At 38.5% G+C, this 16,127-nt stretch overlaps 1 protein-coding gene across 8 annotated transcripts in view; it reads left to right on the forward strand.

The window, feature by feature from the left end:
• The window catches only part of Lama2 (laminin subunit alpha 2), a 647,931-nt gene that overhangs the window by 276,680 nt on the left and 355,124 nt on the right, over positions 1-16,127 (forward strand). For all 8 annotated transcript variants that reach the window (XM_063264627.1, XM_063264628.1, XM_063264630.1 and 5 more), the window contains exons 11-12: positions 9,368-9,508; positions 12,607-12,780. In XM_063264627.1, coding sequence (XP_063120697.1) covers positions 9,368-9,508; positions 12,607-12,780 — 315 coding nt within the window. The remainder of the gene's footprint in view (positions 1-9,367; positions 9,509-12,606; positions 12,781-16,127) is intronic.

Below are 16,127 nucleotides of genomic sequence, written 5' to 3' on the forward strand. Positions count from 1 at the left end.
AGTGTTGATGGCTGTTGTGAGCATGAGGATCATTTGCATAATTATGTATATATTTTCATATTCCTTCTTTGAAGAATGTAAAGTCAATGACTCCAGGATGACTAGAAATAGTCCAGAAGTCAAGGGTATGTGTATGTCTTTAGCAAAATGGTAAATGCTGGGAAATTCAGGAGAGCCCTTAAGGCTATGGAAAAGAACTCTAAAAACATGAGTTCAAAAACATAATTTCTCAAATATGCAAAAGCATAAGAATGCAATATCTATTGTCTAAGGAGCCTCAAAAAGTAAAAAAAAAAAAAAAAAAAGAGGCAGCTACACTATGAGCCAGCTTGTGACAGGCAGATACAGATTCAGACAGATTCCTGAGTTCAAAGTCAGCCTGAGACAGAGCAAATTTGGGTCAAGGAATGATGAAAATAATAATTCCAGGGTGGAGTCTCACCCAGCTGTCATATTGTCTGTGCTTATGCTTCTTATCTCTTCCTAAGAGTCAAGGGGCTAAGGTCATGAGATACTGATTGATAGGATAGTCAGAAGGGAACCTGGAGTAAATGACTCAAGTGATGTGTATAATAAAGGACTGGGCTTATGATGTTCAAGAGATAAGCCATCCAGAAAATTTTTTAGAATAGCAAGAAGGAGCTTCTTGGAGAACTGTCTCCAGCAAAGAATAGCAACAGAAAACTGTCTAAAGAGAAAGCTGAATGGAGATCTCCTGAGAAAGCAGGACACAGAGAAAGCAATCTGGAAAGTGACCTCGAGTAGAACATAGGCCACCAGCTCAGAAGCACGATTTCACTTCCAGTTGTTTATTTTCACCATTGGCAGACACCCCTTCTCTCAGAATCCCTCTCCACTGAGTCTCGTCCTTGGCATGTGACTATGGCCTCATTGAATGAGTTTAATAGGGTTCCTTCTGTTTCTATTTTGTGGAATAGTCTGAATAATATTGTATTAGCTCTATTTTAAAAGTCTGGCAGAATTCTGAGCTAAAACCATCTGGCCCTGGGCTTGCATGTATTTATTTATTTATTTATTTATTTATTTATTTATTTATTTATTTATTTATTTATTTATTCATTCATTCATCCATCCATCCATCCACTCATTCTGATAGGTCTGCTTTTATGTGTTCCTTAGCCTTTTTCCTTCATGGCTTTGGTATTTTTCTTTGTTCTGTATATTCAGTGTTTTTATTATTATGTAGTAGATAGATTTTTCTCCTCTGTTTCAAACTATTTAGTGTTCTCTAAGTTTCTTGTATTTTTATAGGGTTTTCTTTCTTTATATTAGAGAAAATTTCTTCTATGATATTATTGAAAATATTTTCTGGTCCTTTGAGCTGTAAACCTTCTTTTGCTATTCCCATTATTCTTAGGTTTGGTCTTTTCATAGTGTCCCAAATTTTCTGGATGTTTTGCATTAGAAACATTTTAGAATTAACATTTTCTTTGATCAATTGATCAGGTACATCTATCATATCTTCTCTGACTGAGAGTCTCTCTTTCATCTGTCTATTCTTTTAGTGATGCTAGTTCTCTTACCTACTTTTTCCATGTCCAGTGTTTCCTTTAGTTTGTGTTTTCTTTATTGCTTCTATTTATCAAGTCCTGAACAGTTTTATTCATTTCCTATACCTGTTTGATTGTATTTTTCTGTATTTCTTTATAGGATTTATTCATTTCCCCTTTAAAGGACCTGTCATCTTCATAAGTTTGGATTTAAGGTCATCTTCTTGTGCTTCAGCTGTGATAGGATATTCAGGGCTTGGTATAGTAAGATAGTTTGTTCTGGTAGTGCCTGACTCTTGTAGACTGTGTTCTTATGTTGGTCTTTAGCTATCTGGTTGTCCTTGGTATTGGCAGGCCTACTAGTCACTGATGTCAGCAGGCCTCTGGGAATATAGGAAGAGCTGTAGGCCAGGCAATGGAGGGCACAGGGGACCTCAGATCTTATTTGAATTGTTGCTGGGTAAAATCTGTTTTGTTTTTTGTTTTTATTTTTTGGGATTTTTTGCCTACTTTAACTACTATATTGATAGTTCTTTTAAATTAATTAGCTTGTAAGAAGTGAAAACACTCTCATTTCTCTTTTGCCTTTTCCTAGACCACCACTTATTACATAACTTAGGATCAATGTATGTAGAGAGTATGCACTCAGCAAACACTGCTAATTAACTAATTATCTTTCCATGTGTTGACTTATTTTAATACTACAGCACAGTAGAACAAAGCAGTTCTTGAAAAAAATCTATAATTGACTACACAGGCCTCAAAAACTAAGCGTGACTACAAAATTTCTGAAGCAATTATCATTTTAAAACAATAACTTAAATGTCACCATAAATGTTCTCAGTAACTTTGTTAATAGAATTCCAAGTTGACTAACAGTCACAGTTGAACACACATTGCTGAAGCTGTAGCTAATTTATAAGGAGGCAGCTTCATGAGAGTGAAACAGGAAAGCTATTGTGACTCCATTTCTCCAGAGAGGGGCTGTACTGAGGAAGCTATTGAAAAAAAAATTGATGTCAGCCCAGCAGCCTCTGATTAGAAGAAATAAAAAAAATAAATAGATAAATAAGGGAAGCTACCTAGTAAGGCTTTTCAAATTGATCTATTTTGTGGCAAAAATAGCACTGAAGAAGTAAACAGTAGCCACTAGGAGAGTTTTGTAGGCTAGAGCACAGTATTTTTTTAATTAGGCATTTGACTAGGTACAGACAGTGGAAATATCAGCCCAAACAAGTAACTGTTCCTCAGGAAATAGGTGTTAGTTCTGGAGGGACAAAATCATCAATTTTATATGTCAGATCAATGTGTTTCTACAGGCCATCTACACAGACAGTCTATCTGAAGTTTTAAGGCTTCACAATGAGGATTATGACGGTACTGCCACCAAGCAGATCCTTGAGGATCATGATAATGGCAAATAACTCGTATACATTGAGAACACTGACCTCAAGCAAAGTGACATTTTTAATATCACAATATGGAAAATGTGTTATATGGGTTTTTTACAATGGGAAATTCATAGCCTATGATTGGTTCAAATTCAAAGTTAGTATATGCAGTTAGAATAACCTAGAAATGAACAGTGAACATGTATCAAAATCTTCTATAATAAAAATTAAACCTCTAAATGGTACCATTTCATGAGCTTTAATGGAGGAACTACCATTAAATATGCAAATTGGCAAAATCACTAATAGGCTGTAAACACGTAAAATATTAAAGTGAACTGAAAAGAGCTGCCCATTGGAAATCCTGAGAACTTTAGTACAGTAGACCCTGATGAAGATGAGATTAAGAAGCATTTAGTATTTTTAAAACATCAAATTATGTTAGTAACTTTTAGAAAGGTAATTGGCACAAAGAAGCAATAGGACAAAAAGGAGGAGAAAGATCATACCAATTAAATTAGTAATCATACACTCATTCTCAGTGTGCAATGTTTAGGGTCAGTTATACCCCAACCTGTCATTTGGGGACCAGCTGGATGACCTGCCAATCTTGCTAACAGAAGAAAAACAAAGTTTTTATCTATGTATTTCAGCAAATAACCTTCACCAGGTAGCATACCAGAATATCTCGACAGCAGAGGCCATATTGCAATGGCTTATTTTTATGTTAGGCGGGAAATAAAAATGGATCTTTAAAGTCAACTTTGCCCATTTTCTGCTTTTTTTTTTTGGAAACTTGGGGACTGTGGCCATAATATTGTGCTGGTGTCAGCACATGTTCCTTTTACCCCTCTCAGGGCAAGGATTCTCTTTCCAATGTGCCATAAGTTATCTGTGTACTTTTCCACCTGTTTTCACCACAGTCCCCTGAAGTGCAGTTTTCTATCCTCTAATTGCCCTCATTAGAGAAGCTCAGCTGTGACTCAATGAATGAGTCATGGGAAGAAATGCTGTGCAGGACATTTATGAACCATTGAGTAGTGGGAGCAAAGAATATTAAGTTATGCAAAGAGCTCACCTATAGAACATTCTCCTGGTAGAAGTCAAACCATGCAAGTTCCAGATCTCAGGTACCAGAAAAGATCTTTCTGCGTTAACTGGCCATCTGATAAGAGGAATAATGAGACTCATGAACAGAATGTTAACTCACAGGTTAAAACAGAACCACAAGCATAATGCCCCAAACCTGTAGAAACAGTGAGACACAGGCTTCCAAGGTCATGTTTTAGTATGAAAGTATTAATTATACAATGGTTGTGTAGCACACACTAGAACGTGGGAGATCCTTTGGCATTATTAAGACACATAAAGCTCCCGGCATCCACTGCTGTCTTTGCATTACGTTACTCTTTGTGACATGAAATGCATGTCCCGTATTACTCTGTTCTTTAGTTACCACTTTGAAACCAGTATTCATTTTTTTCCATCTTTATTAAATTGGGTATTTTTAATTTACATTTCAAATGTTATTCTCTTTCCTGGTTTCCAGGCCAACAGACCCACAAACCTGTCCCCCTCCCCTTCTATGTGGGTGTTCCCCTCCCCATCCTCCCCCCATTACCGCCCTCCTCCAACAATCACGTTCTCTGGGGGTCCAGTCTTGGCAAGGCCAAGGGCTTCCCCTTCCACTGGTGCCCCACTAGGCTTTACATTGCTACCTATGACCTTGAAACCAGTATTTTTAAAGAAGCATTTTTAGGCATAACGTATTAGATATGTTGTTGTCCCACATGCTTCTTTCTGAGTGAATTTGGTAAATGAAGGGTATCCTACCCAATAAGTCTAGAAAGTATAGAGTTTTAGTAAACTAAACTAAACTAAACTAAACTAAACTAAACTAAACTAAACTAAACTAAAGAGTTTCTCTGATTCTGCCTTTTCTACTAAATTTAAATGGCCCTGCGAGTAGCAATATTAGATACTTCTCGGGACAACATCACCAAAGAAGCAATGTGAAGCAACTTGAAGGAAGGAGAGAGGGAGGGCTTACTGTGACTTAACAAGTCTACCAGTTTAAGGAGAGCCAGTCCTTCACAGTGCGGGTGTACCAGGGGGCTACAGTCAGTGAAAATAGGATGACGGGAAGTAAGCTAGATGCTCATAGCTCAGAGTCTGATCCTGATGAGTCATTTATTCCAGCTGGCTCTATCTCCCAATGGCTCTACAAGCCTCGAGAGTAGTACTCTCCTATAGAAAGCAGGAGTTAAGCGATTGAGTCTATACGGTCATTTCTAATTCAAGGTACAACAATACCCAGAACGATGCAAACATAAAGTCCTATAATCAACAACCTTTCTACTTAGCTGTGTGATAACCTTTGTCTCTGGTAGAACCTGACAGCACATTTTAGATACACTTCAGAACGTTCACATGAAATCTACTTGTAAAGATGGCCTCATGAATCAGGTAGCACTCAGAACCAGAGGACCCTGAGAGAGCTCTGCTGTCAAACATGTGCAATGAGCACCTGTAAACAAACAGAAAATCAAATACAGGAATAGCTGGAATGGTTACGTCTAGATATTTAACCTATCTGACCATGGTCTGACCAATTAACTGATTCCAATTAACTGAGGCTCAGATGCTTGGAACTGGATGAAACTCATCTGTTGCAATGTTATCCTCTAAGTTAGCTATATGGCTTGTTGATATTGGTAAATTATAGCCTATTATAAAAGGACTGAATGATTAACTTCAGAACAGCAAACCAGACCTAAAATACCTTGTTTCAAATAATTGTCAAACTGAACAAGACAAAAATAGCAGTTGGCCCACATGTTCTCATTAGTCCTATGAAGACTTTATACGTTCCTATGTTTGGGGGGTTGCTAGAGATCGTGTTAGCTTCAGTAACTTCTTAGAACTATTCTTAGGATTCAGAGAACTATGTTATATTAATGGTATGTTTTATTACATGAGCACTTTTAGATTAGAATTACTGAAGACAGAAGATGTACGGTGCATGAGAAATGAAGTACAGAATATTACCTATCCTTCCTCAGCAGAAGCTTGCCAAATGCTAAAGCCCCTACCGTTTGTGACAAGGGGGGGAGTGTCGCCAACTAAGAGGTTCATTCAAGTCTTGTGTTCAGGGACTTGTCAAAAAGATAGTTATGTCAATATGGAATTCTCATGTTACTACAAAGTAGGTGATGGGAACATATGTTCCACATATAAAAAAAATTCTAACAGGCTATTTCAGAGACCTTTTGGCTTATTCCCTGTAACACAGCAGTCCTCAACCTGTGGGTTGCTACCCCATTGGCAAGCCCCTTTCCCTCCAAATATTTATATTTTGACTCATAACACTAGCAACATTACAGTTACGAAGTCAGGACAAAATAATTTTATAGTTGGGGAGGGGGGTCATGGTAACACAAGGGACTAATTAAATGGTGCAGCATCAGAAAGGTTGAGAACCACTGGTCTAACATAGCATTCTTTGTTAGACCATGGGTATGAGCATCCGAACATGTTGAGTTAACTCATTCCTTTGCTATATGCTAGTGAAAGATCTCTTTCCCACTCTCTCACTTCTCAGAGAAGTTGCTTTTGTCAACTCAGGTACCTCAGTCATAGTTCTGATTTTTGTCTCCTTCATTATTTCGCATTGCCTAAGAGAAGAAGGGACCTCTTCTCTTAGGTCAACCCTAAATGTTCATTATTTAAGAATAGGGCCTTCCATTTTAAGTGCCAAATGAAATTCCTAGCACACAGGAAGTTTCCATTATATTTGTTTTAGAAGCTTGCCCCATATTAAATATTATTTCCCTATCTTTACTAACATAGTTGTCTATCTTTACTGATCAAGTAGAAGTTTTCAAACTAGGCCTCAAGGTTTATTTGCAATTCCCTTCCCATCCTAAAGCCTCATAAAACCTTCACAGGAAGGATCCGCACCTCCTTCAGTGTGTTCTCATGAGCTAATTTGCTTCTGACATGCACAGACCATTTTCCACCTAGCAGTAAAGTTGATTTCAGGCCTCTCCTCTTTATCTACATAGACACTGGCTTTTACGAACAGAGACTTTGACTCTGCCCTCCTCTTTCCAGTACCCCGAATTCCCACTTTAACGTGCTGCTTTAGGTTATAAGATTAAATTGACTACGTGGTGATTGATTCATAGTTCTTCTCAAGGTCACATAACAAGGTAAACTGGAGCGAAGGAATATTGTAGCTAATGTCTAAAAACTGGTCTAATTGTTTATCTCAGTCTGGATCTCAGGAAGTGGCATTACTTGCTTTCAAATTAGAGTAAATGAAAAGTAGACTAGAGTAAGCACAGAGGAACACGGTGTTCAGAACAGCTGTACTGTGTCCTCAACGGAAAAAGCTAAATTATAATTATGGTCGTGTTTCATCTTTCCTGCCTGGACACGCTTTTGAAGATGTTCTCCACTTCTGTGCTTTAGCGATTCCTTTGTCCCAGTGGATCTGAGAGGGCATTGATTATCTCGCTGACATCTACTGTCTCAAAATATTTGGACTCCAGCCTTAGAAAATTTAAAACTGGTGAAACATTTAGTAATCCTTTGATACTGTATGTGTGAAGATATGAAAATTTGAGCTATGAAATAACACCATAGGCATGCCACCTGGCTAAGGCTCTTAGGTGTGCACAGAGTTGGAGTTTTAAATGGATCACAGACACGAGGAAACAGAAATTGAAGTTTAAGCAAATTCTTTCAGATCTAAGGAGAACCTTTTTGTTGTGGTTATTGTTCTTACAAGTGTCTCTTAATTGGGACCCATTTTCTGTCTTCTGTTTCTCTATATTTTACCAACCCATCTTCTATTCTTGACTTACTCAGATATATTTGTGTATGTGTGAATGTGAAGGTTTGTCTATGTGTACAGTTGTGTGGAAGCCAGAAAAGGCCATGCTACATGTGTTTCTCTATCACACTCCACCTTTCTATTTTGAGATAGGCTCTTTCACTGAATTTGGAGCTTGCCAATTCAGCTTGGATTGGGTAGACAGGAAGGCCCTGGGACTTCCTGACTGGCTCCCCATTGTTGGGATTACCACATTATGCACGAGGCATCCCACTGCTTTGCTTATTCTTTTGTTATTCTTTTGCTGCTGTTTATTTCTTTCTTTGCTTGTTTATCAACTTAGATGTTGGTGCTGAAACTCCTGTCTCTCCTCATGCTTTCGCAGCAAGCATTTTGCCTGCTGGACCATCTCCTTAGCCCTTCAAATGTTTTTAATGAGCATCTACTATGTGGATATAATACTTTAGCATGCATAAAAACACTACCATGGAGCAATTTATTTAATCTTAATAAAACTGTGTAAAGCCAGTGTTCAACCTTGTCTAGGAACCTGTTATTATTTTCTGGGAATATATACACAGGAGAATTTCCACCTCTGACTATATATGACATGTGTTGGGAAAGAATAACCTTTGTATGCCAGGATATAGTGTTGAGCTTGTAATAAAGGATTGCATTTAAGGCTACAGAAACAGCTGGGAAACAAGTTAACTCCAGGAGGAAAGGGATTGCTGTACAATGAGGTAGAAGAAGAATGCAAGGAAGAGAGAATGAGGAATCGTGCGTGCCTAAGATGCTGGAAATCTATTTCCTGCAGAGAGAAGCCTTCATTTGGAGGTTGTGGACCAGATTAACTATTTCTTAAATAGAGAGATTACACCCTGCCCAGACTTTCATTTATAGTCAGCTTTCATTCCTCTGAGTAAACATTACAGCCTCACCTATAAGCAAATATATTTTCCATGTACTGGGACTAGGATTAATGAAACTAATCTGGAGAACAGTCCCAAAACAAGAATATTTTTCCATAATATTACTATATAACTATATTACTAGACCAGGGTGCAGATGGAAACATTGTAGAAAAAAATTAAGCTGGGAAAAAGTTTCCCTTTTCTATTTATTAATATCAGGAAAATGCAGTACATATTTGCAACTTTGTATGCTTGCCTCAAATAGATGTATTTTTAACCTGTAATAGGAAGGCATTTGACAATTTTGTAGGATGAAATGTTTTAAGTTCATTATATAATTGAAGATGGAGTTGCTCCCTAACACAGATTGCTGAGGCTAATACTGGCTCCACTTTCAGCAGATGAACACATTTTTTTGATTTATGATAGTTTTTAATCTATACTCTAAATACAGATCAAAACAGTTTGAGTACAGTGCTTAGCGTTCAGTAAACCTACCATGCACATAGCATCTGTGATGGTACAAGAACTGGTACCAGGTAACAGTGATGGTAACAGGAAACGTTAGGGCCATTGTTTACCAGTGTGCACAGTGCTTTAGAAATGAATGAAACGGTGAGGTAAGGACTGGTTATGTTTTCCTTACACAGGCCCAGATCTAGCTCTTGCTTCGAAGGATGCCTCTGTTGCTAATACACTTCTCTGCCTTTTCAGGAGAACGTTGAAGGTGAAGACTGCAGCCATTGCAAATTTGGCTTCTTCAACTTGCAAGAGGAAAATCAGAAAGGCTGTGAGGAGTGTTTCTGTTCAGGGGTGTCAGACAGATGTCAGAGCTCCTACTGGACCTATGGGAATGTAAGGAATCTCATGGCCCTCTCCACCCTGCCCCGTGTGCCTCCTTTTCTCTGTTACTCTTGTTCTGCTGTAGAAAGTTGAAAAGACAAACAGAAAACATCAACAGAACAACCCTTGATACAACTGAAACTTATCCAAAATGAAAGGGCGTGGAATTTCATTCAAATGTTATTTGTGTATTTTTGGCTCCAAGCTTCTCATATTTTATACGTAGCCTAGAGAGATGACTCAGAGCTTACAGCTCTTGAAGAGGACTAGGGTTTAGTGCCCATTATCCACATCAGATGGCTCACAATTACACACAACTCTGGCTCCAGGGGATCTTATGCTCCTTTGGCTTCTGTGGGCTCCTCTTCTTAGATGCACATACTTTACCCACATGTGCATATGTGCCTACACATACAACTAAAATAATCTTCTTTTCTAATATTCTTTAATATACAGACTGAGTCTACTCTGAAGTTGATACAACCCTTGTCAAGTCCCATAAGGGAAAACATAATAAAAATCATGTTGCTTTTATCCTAAGCACAAGCTGTATGAGAGGAAATGTAAGATCTCAATAGTAAACATTGCCATTTCATTCACCAATACAATCCACATGTCGCTTAAGAAAAACCTGACTTACTAGTTCTCCATCAATAACTTAGAGTATCTTTCTCAAAACAAACATGTTTTATATGTTAACCCACATTGCCCAGGATGCTTCCCACTGCCTGTCCGTGGAGAGCCATTTCTTCCCCAGTAGAAAACATATGAGTAGTGAACAGGATTTTGGAATTGCCATAGTTACATTGGCTTGGCTTTGAGGCAGAGCATAGAGGATTCAGGCTGGAAAGAGACGTTCAGGGTGGATGAGGACATTAAGTTCAGGAGAGAGGCCTCTGACTGAGACACTTGGTGTTCTACCTGGATTGTTATTAATAGACTGTGAACAGCAGAGTAGCCTATCACACTCATGTTCTACAGAACATGAAAAACTATCTCCTAAACACTTCTTTCTTTCAGCTTTGATCTGCCAACGAATCCAGAACACAATCAACCAATCTGTCTATTCTGCTTTTAAGTAGTTTCTGACTGTACTCTTGTATCTAAGTGTGAATATCTATAGCCTTATCCATGTATTGATTTCAAAGAAAACATTAATGAATGGACTCAAAGTCTAATTTTTACACTTTGTTTACAGAGTCATGTGAAACATTCCTAGCAATGCCACCAATAGATTTAAGTCTCATGGCTTTCCAGGGGCGGGGAATAGGTAGCAAGTCTTGGTCTTCAGAACCTAGGTGTATACTCTTCCCCAAATGTCTCAGACCACCTGAGGACAGCTAAAGTCCAAAAGGGAACCAGAGGTCAGAATTTACTATTACCTACCTAGCTAATGGCCTTTGACCTGGTTTGGCCTTTTCTTTTGACCAAAGCAGTCTTCACTATCCCAAAGCTTTTAAAATGACCAAAAATCAAATAATCCCTACCTAAGAAGAAAACTAAAATTATATTTAATCTATATGTCGTTAGTATCATTACTCTGATTGCTATCGCTTGTAACATCAGTTACGTCTCAGGCAGTAAAATTCTGAAACTGGCCGCCCCTTCGATGATTAACCATGGCTATCAGCTTGAGTAGTCTGAGTAGAGATCCCCTCTGGATCTACACGGCAATGTCTGGATCAGAAGGACTCTCATCCAATCAATGGTTTATTCTATTCATAGATTGAAATTGTGAGTAGACTATTGGGAGATGGCGGGAACACTGGACGTGGGGCCTGGTCAGAGGACATAAGACAAGGCAGGCAAACTTAAGGAATGAACATCAGGCCTTAGATACTCTGCCCCCCTGCTGTCATGAGTTAAATGGCTCTACTCTACTACAGTCTGCCCACTATGATGGATAAATGTGTTTCACAAATCTGGAACATGGAAGGAAAATAAGCTTTTCCCCTCTGAACTTGTTGATGTCATGATGAATTTGATCTCAGAGATGATAAAGCTAATACAACCCTGGTGTCTCCTGGCCTTCCAGCTCAGCAAACCGTTTTATCTAAACTGCACAGGATGGTCTCAGTTGTAAGTGGGAGTGTACACCTATCATTAACTGAGTTATAACACTATAAACAAATCATGACTCAGCTTTTACTCCTCCTTTAAAGTGATTCATTTTCTGGGCTAGGATATGGGTCCCCAGAGTACTTCTGATCCTATGACAAAGAATATATACAGTTTTGAGAGATGTTGTCATAGCAACATTCTTGTGGATTCAAATGACCCGGAGCCTCAAAACAGAAAATTCATAAAGTAGGAAGAATGGAAATATTGTGTAAAAGCTACCTTTTCAGTCCTGCACATATGAGTTCCTTTGTCCTCTGCCTTACGAATGCATAGACGACACTTGTGGGATGTCAGGTTTCATAAGACTGTAAGAAATACTACTGAAGTAAAAAATGTGAGATTCTAGGTTAAGTTTTTTGACATATTATAGAACATTATAACACATCGTATAAATCAGAATGGATTTCAGTATTTTTTGATTCAGTTTGTAAAAGGGCCCGAGTTTAAGTCCGTAGCACTCACATAATTGCTGATACAGTGGGGCACACTTATAATCCCAGCAGTGGGGAGACAGAAATGGGAGGATCCCCGGGCTTAAATGCCAGGCTAACTAACTCAGCACCAGATTAAGCAAGAGACTGTGTCTCAAAAACTAAAAGGTAGAGAGCAAGGAAGAAGATAGGGGATGCTAATCATGAGAATGTGCGACACACACACGCTCACACACACGCACACACACGCATGCACGCACGCACACAAGCAGAAGGTACTTGGAATCACAGTTTAAGGAAACAATAAAAACTGATCATTTCATAGTTCTATCAGGGTTCTCAAAAACTTAAATAAAAAAGTAAACAATGGGTTCTGTGTGAGTGCACACAATAATATTGATGATAGACACAATATACATGACTCCTATGTTTTTAAAGTGTCTGTAGCTTTTCCCCTAGTTTCACAAACCCCAAGCGCTATGCCAGAGGGGGACAAAAGCTGCTCCTGTTGTTTGTTTATTCGTGTTTTGTAACTGGTGATGTTGTGTTTCCTTTAAGATTCAAGACATGCACGGCTGGTACCTCACAGACCTCTCTGGCCGCATTCAGGTGGCTCCCCAGCTTGATAACCCTGACGCACCCCAGCAGATCAGCGTCAGTAATTCTGAGGCCCGGCGATCCCTGCCAGACAGTTACTACTGGAGTGCCCCAGCGCCATATCTGAGAAACAAAGTAAGTCCATTTGTGACCTTCTTCTTGCAACTGTATTTTAACTGACCTGTCCAGAAAGCGAGTGAAATCAAACATGCACCGTATCATAGTTCCAGAGGCAACTAAATGAGATCAAGTTGGGCCTTCTCCATGTGCTGTGCCTGATGTAGTAGGAGATGTCAAAAGCCTATGGCACTTTTAGATTTTCATATACGTTCCAGGTAAATTTTTGAAAGAACAAATATAAATGAAGTCTCTAGAGATTTTTAAAAACATATTTTAGGCATTGGAGGAAACTGATAGGTTTATTTAAATATGACTGCTTTTACAGTAGTCTAGGATGGCTTTTTTTTTTTACAAAGTTTTCCTCATCTGTTTCAATTTTATCTCAAAACTGATAGACAAAGTTCCCTTTACCCTTCTAGCTAGTATGCATGCTAACTGGAAAAACTGATTTATTATGTATCTATTCCAATGCTTGCTATGAGATATGTGCAAACTACATCTTTTCTGCACATTGGAGATAGAAGTGTCTTGAACTTGCCATATTGAAAATGCATGTTATTTTCAAGCATACTTATATGTAAAAATACACACACAAATAAACAAGGAGAGTAGACTTGAAAATTCAATGTGTGTGTGTGTGTGTGTGTGTGTGTGTGCGTGTGTGTGTGTGTGAGTGAAGCATGAATTCTCTCTAGATGTATTTCTTGGTGTTTAGAATTTTGCTTTTTTTCCCCCAAACCATTTGTTAAAAACTAAATTTAAATATTTTGTGAATATTTCTGTGGAAATGAAAATTAATACTTCATCATGGATTAGGTTAGCTCATTATAGAAGCTGGTGATGGGGTAACAGTGTCACCTGTCCCTAATAACATATTGTTAATACTGAAAAAAATGTTCATTAGCTAAGTAAACAAAAGTATACATACAATTATTGTCTGTATTGCATGATATTTGAGCAATGAAACAGAAATAATAGTAACTCATATACTGCTCAATGAATGGGAATTTGTAATTTTAGTTGATTGAAACATTTTCACTCATAGCTAGCTTCTTATTTTTAACAGGTTTCTAAATGCTACTACAAAAATGTGTAAATGAATAAAGTAGGTTTCCAATGTGCATGTATTTTAAAAGAGACAGCATATGCTGCATAAAATCCAATAGCTGTGATAAAAATATAATTAAACTCTTGTTTCCTAGGCCCTTTATGACATGATGTCATTTTATCCTAGTTAGAAATCTCCTATATCCCTGACAAGAACAAAACAGCGTGCAGCTTGACTTTCTACTGCTTAACATTGCCAAAGAGTAAAAATAAAAATAAACTGCTTTTTATTCCTGAAAGGAGCTTCAGGGAGAAATTTGGGTCAAAGTCAGATGAGTTTCAGGTCTATCCATCCTTCCTTCCTTTCCTTCTTTCCATCCTTCCTTCTTCTCCTCTCCCTCTCCCTCTCCCCCTCCCCCCTCCCCCTCCCCCCTCTCTCTTTCTCTGTCTCTCCCCTAAAATTTATTTAATTAAGGACAATTACAAATAGAAATTACCATTATCATATTTTCCATTATTTCTTTTTCGGTCACATGCCTTTTCTTTCTGTTGGCTGAAAATCAAACCAACGGAAGGAAAGCAAGCAATCGGGGTATTAAATAACAGCAGAGCTAAGAATTTGGACATCCTGTTCGTAGTGGTTGGATCCCAAAGATAACTTCCCTCCTCTGGCTGAACTGTTTCTTCTAACCACCCACAATGAAACACTTCATATTCCACAGCAGATCTTTTTTCTCTCCAAAAATCCCTGCCTGCTTTCTGTCCCCATTTCCATTCAGTGAACAAAACGATGGTAACGGAGTGTGCAAATTGTTTGACTATGGAAGGCATTTTCTAGTGTACCGTGGAGGCCCTCAGTGGTTTGCTGTCAGCCTTCTCAGTATGAATGAAACAATTTGCCTTAATAACTGAACCATATAAATTTTTGATACTACAATAATACTGCCAGCTCTCAGAAATTACCACAGTACATCTTAACTGTCATGTCACATCACGTAAATTATAGTCATGATGACACACTTAGCTTGCTTGATTTAATATCTTGCTAAGGAAATGGAAAATTGTAGGTCCTTGTTTGTAAATTCAATAAAGCCACTTTTCTAAATAGTTGAGGCTACATTTTTTTTTGCCAGTAATTGCCATTTGAATAAGAGTCACTGCCAGAAGCTGATAGGAAAAGTGCATCATGATTTTCTTTTACATCTGCCTAATCACTGAGTTTTATTGATAGGCATGGTTTGTAGGCTGTGAGTATATGATGTCCCCTCGACTGTCTTTAGTGTTAATTCGTAAGGTAAAAATTTATTTATGAGATGTGATCTCTTTTTCCTAACTGTAGATGGAAAAGATTCAGGAATGTGCTTGTGACAGAAGGGAGAGGTGCTGGGCAACTGCTCCCATCATAATGACAGCTCTTCCCTCATCTCTTAGGATCCTTACCAGACATAATACGAGGGTCCCTTGCTGAGACACACTGGGATAACACACAGGTAGCCCTGCTTGTCATCAAACACAAAGACACAAAACAATTTAATAAGAAACACATTTTATCCTGGGGAACAACAATGCTCTGTGGAAAATAAGCCATGTCTAAGGGGCTGGGGGACTACACGTGGATAGAGGAGGAAGCTCAGAACAGCAAAGCCCGTTGATGTGGCCACCAATCAAATGTGACCATCTCAACTATGAATTAATTCCTCGATAGTGATCATAACATGCTTTTTTTCCCCTCCTACATGAGCAGATGGCAGGCACCTCTGGCAGGTCTTATTCGTTTGTTTTCTTTTGTTTTTATGTAATTTCCCCATCTAGTTCTTGAGTGTTAAGTCCGCTACCCATTGGGTTGCAGTATTGTCATAATCCTAGGCAAATCTTCCTGCTTGGCTTTAGGGTAGATGGAAACAGTCAGTGGAGGAGGGAGTCTTGAGGACGGAGATCCCTTATAACAACTGCTGTTCAAAAACAGTTTGGGAATTTCAGAATTAGCCTAATTCACTGCCTTAGTAAACTCATCGAGGCTGGAACACTGATGACGTCACTTGCTTAGGGCTCCCCTAGCAGACTGAAATAGTCGGTGCAGGAGACAAGAGTGGTTCTCTGTGTCCATGAAATTCTCTGAGAAACAGCTTCAGCAGTGTGCTTGTTTCTGTTCTTACTCAGTTCTTAAGGTTTGAAATTCTGTCTCTGAACAGTATTGAATTAACCTTATGTGGTTTTTTTTTTGTGTTGTTCTGTTTTGTTTCGTTTTGTCTTGCAAAAACACTTCCTACTTTCTACAGCATCATACTGGATTTTTGTGGCTATCATAGAGAAAC

The sequence above is a fragment of the Rattus norvegicus genome, chromosome 1, assembly GCF_036323735.1.
Source record: "Rattus norvegicus strain BN/NHsdMcwi chromosome 1, GRCr8, whole genome shotgun sequence".
Classification (NCBI taxonomy): domain Eukaryota; kingdom Metazoa; phylum Chordata; class Mammalia; order Rodentia; family Muridae; genus Rattus; species Rattus norvegicus.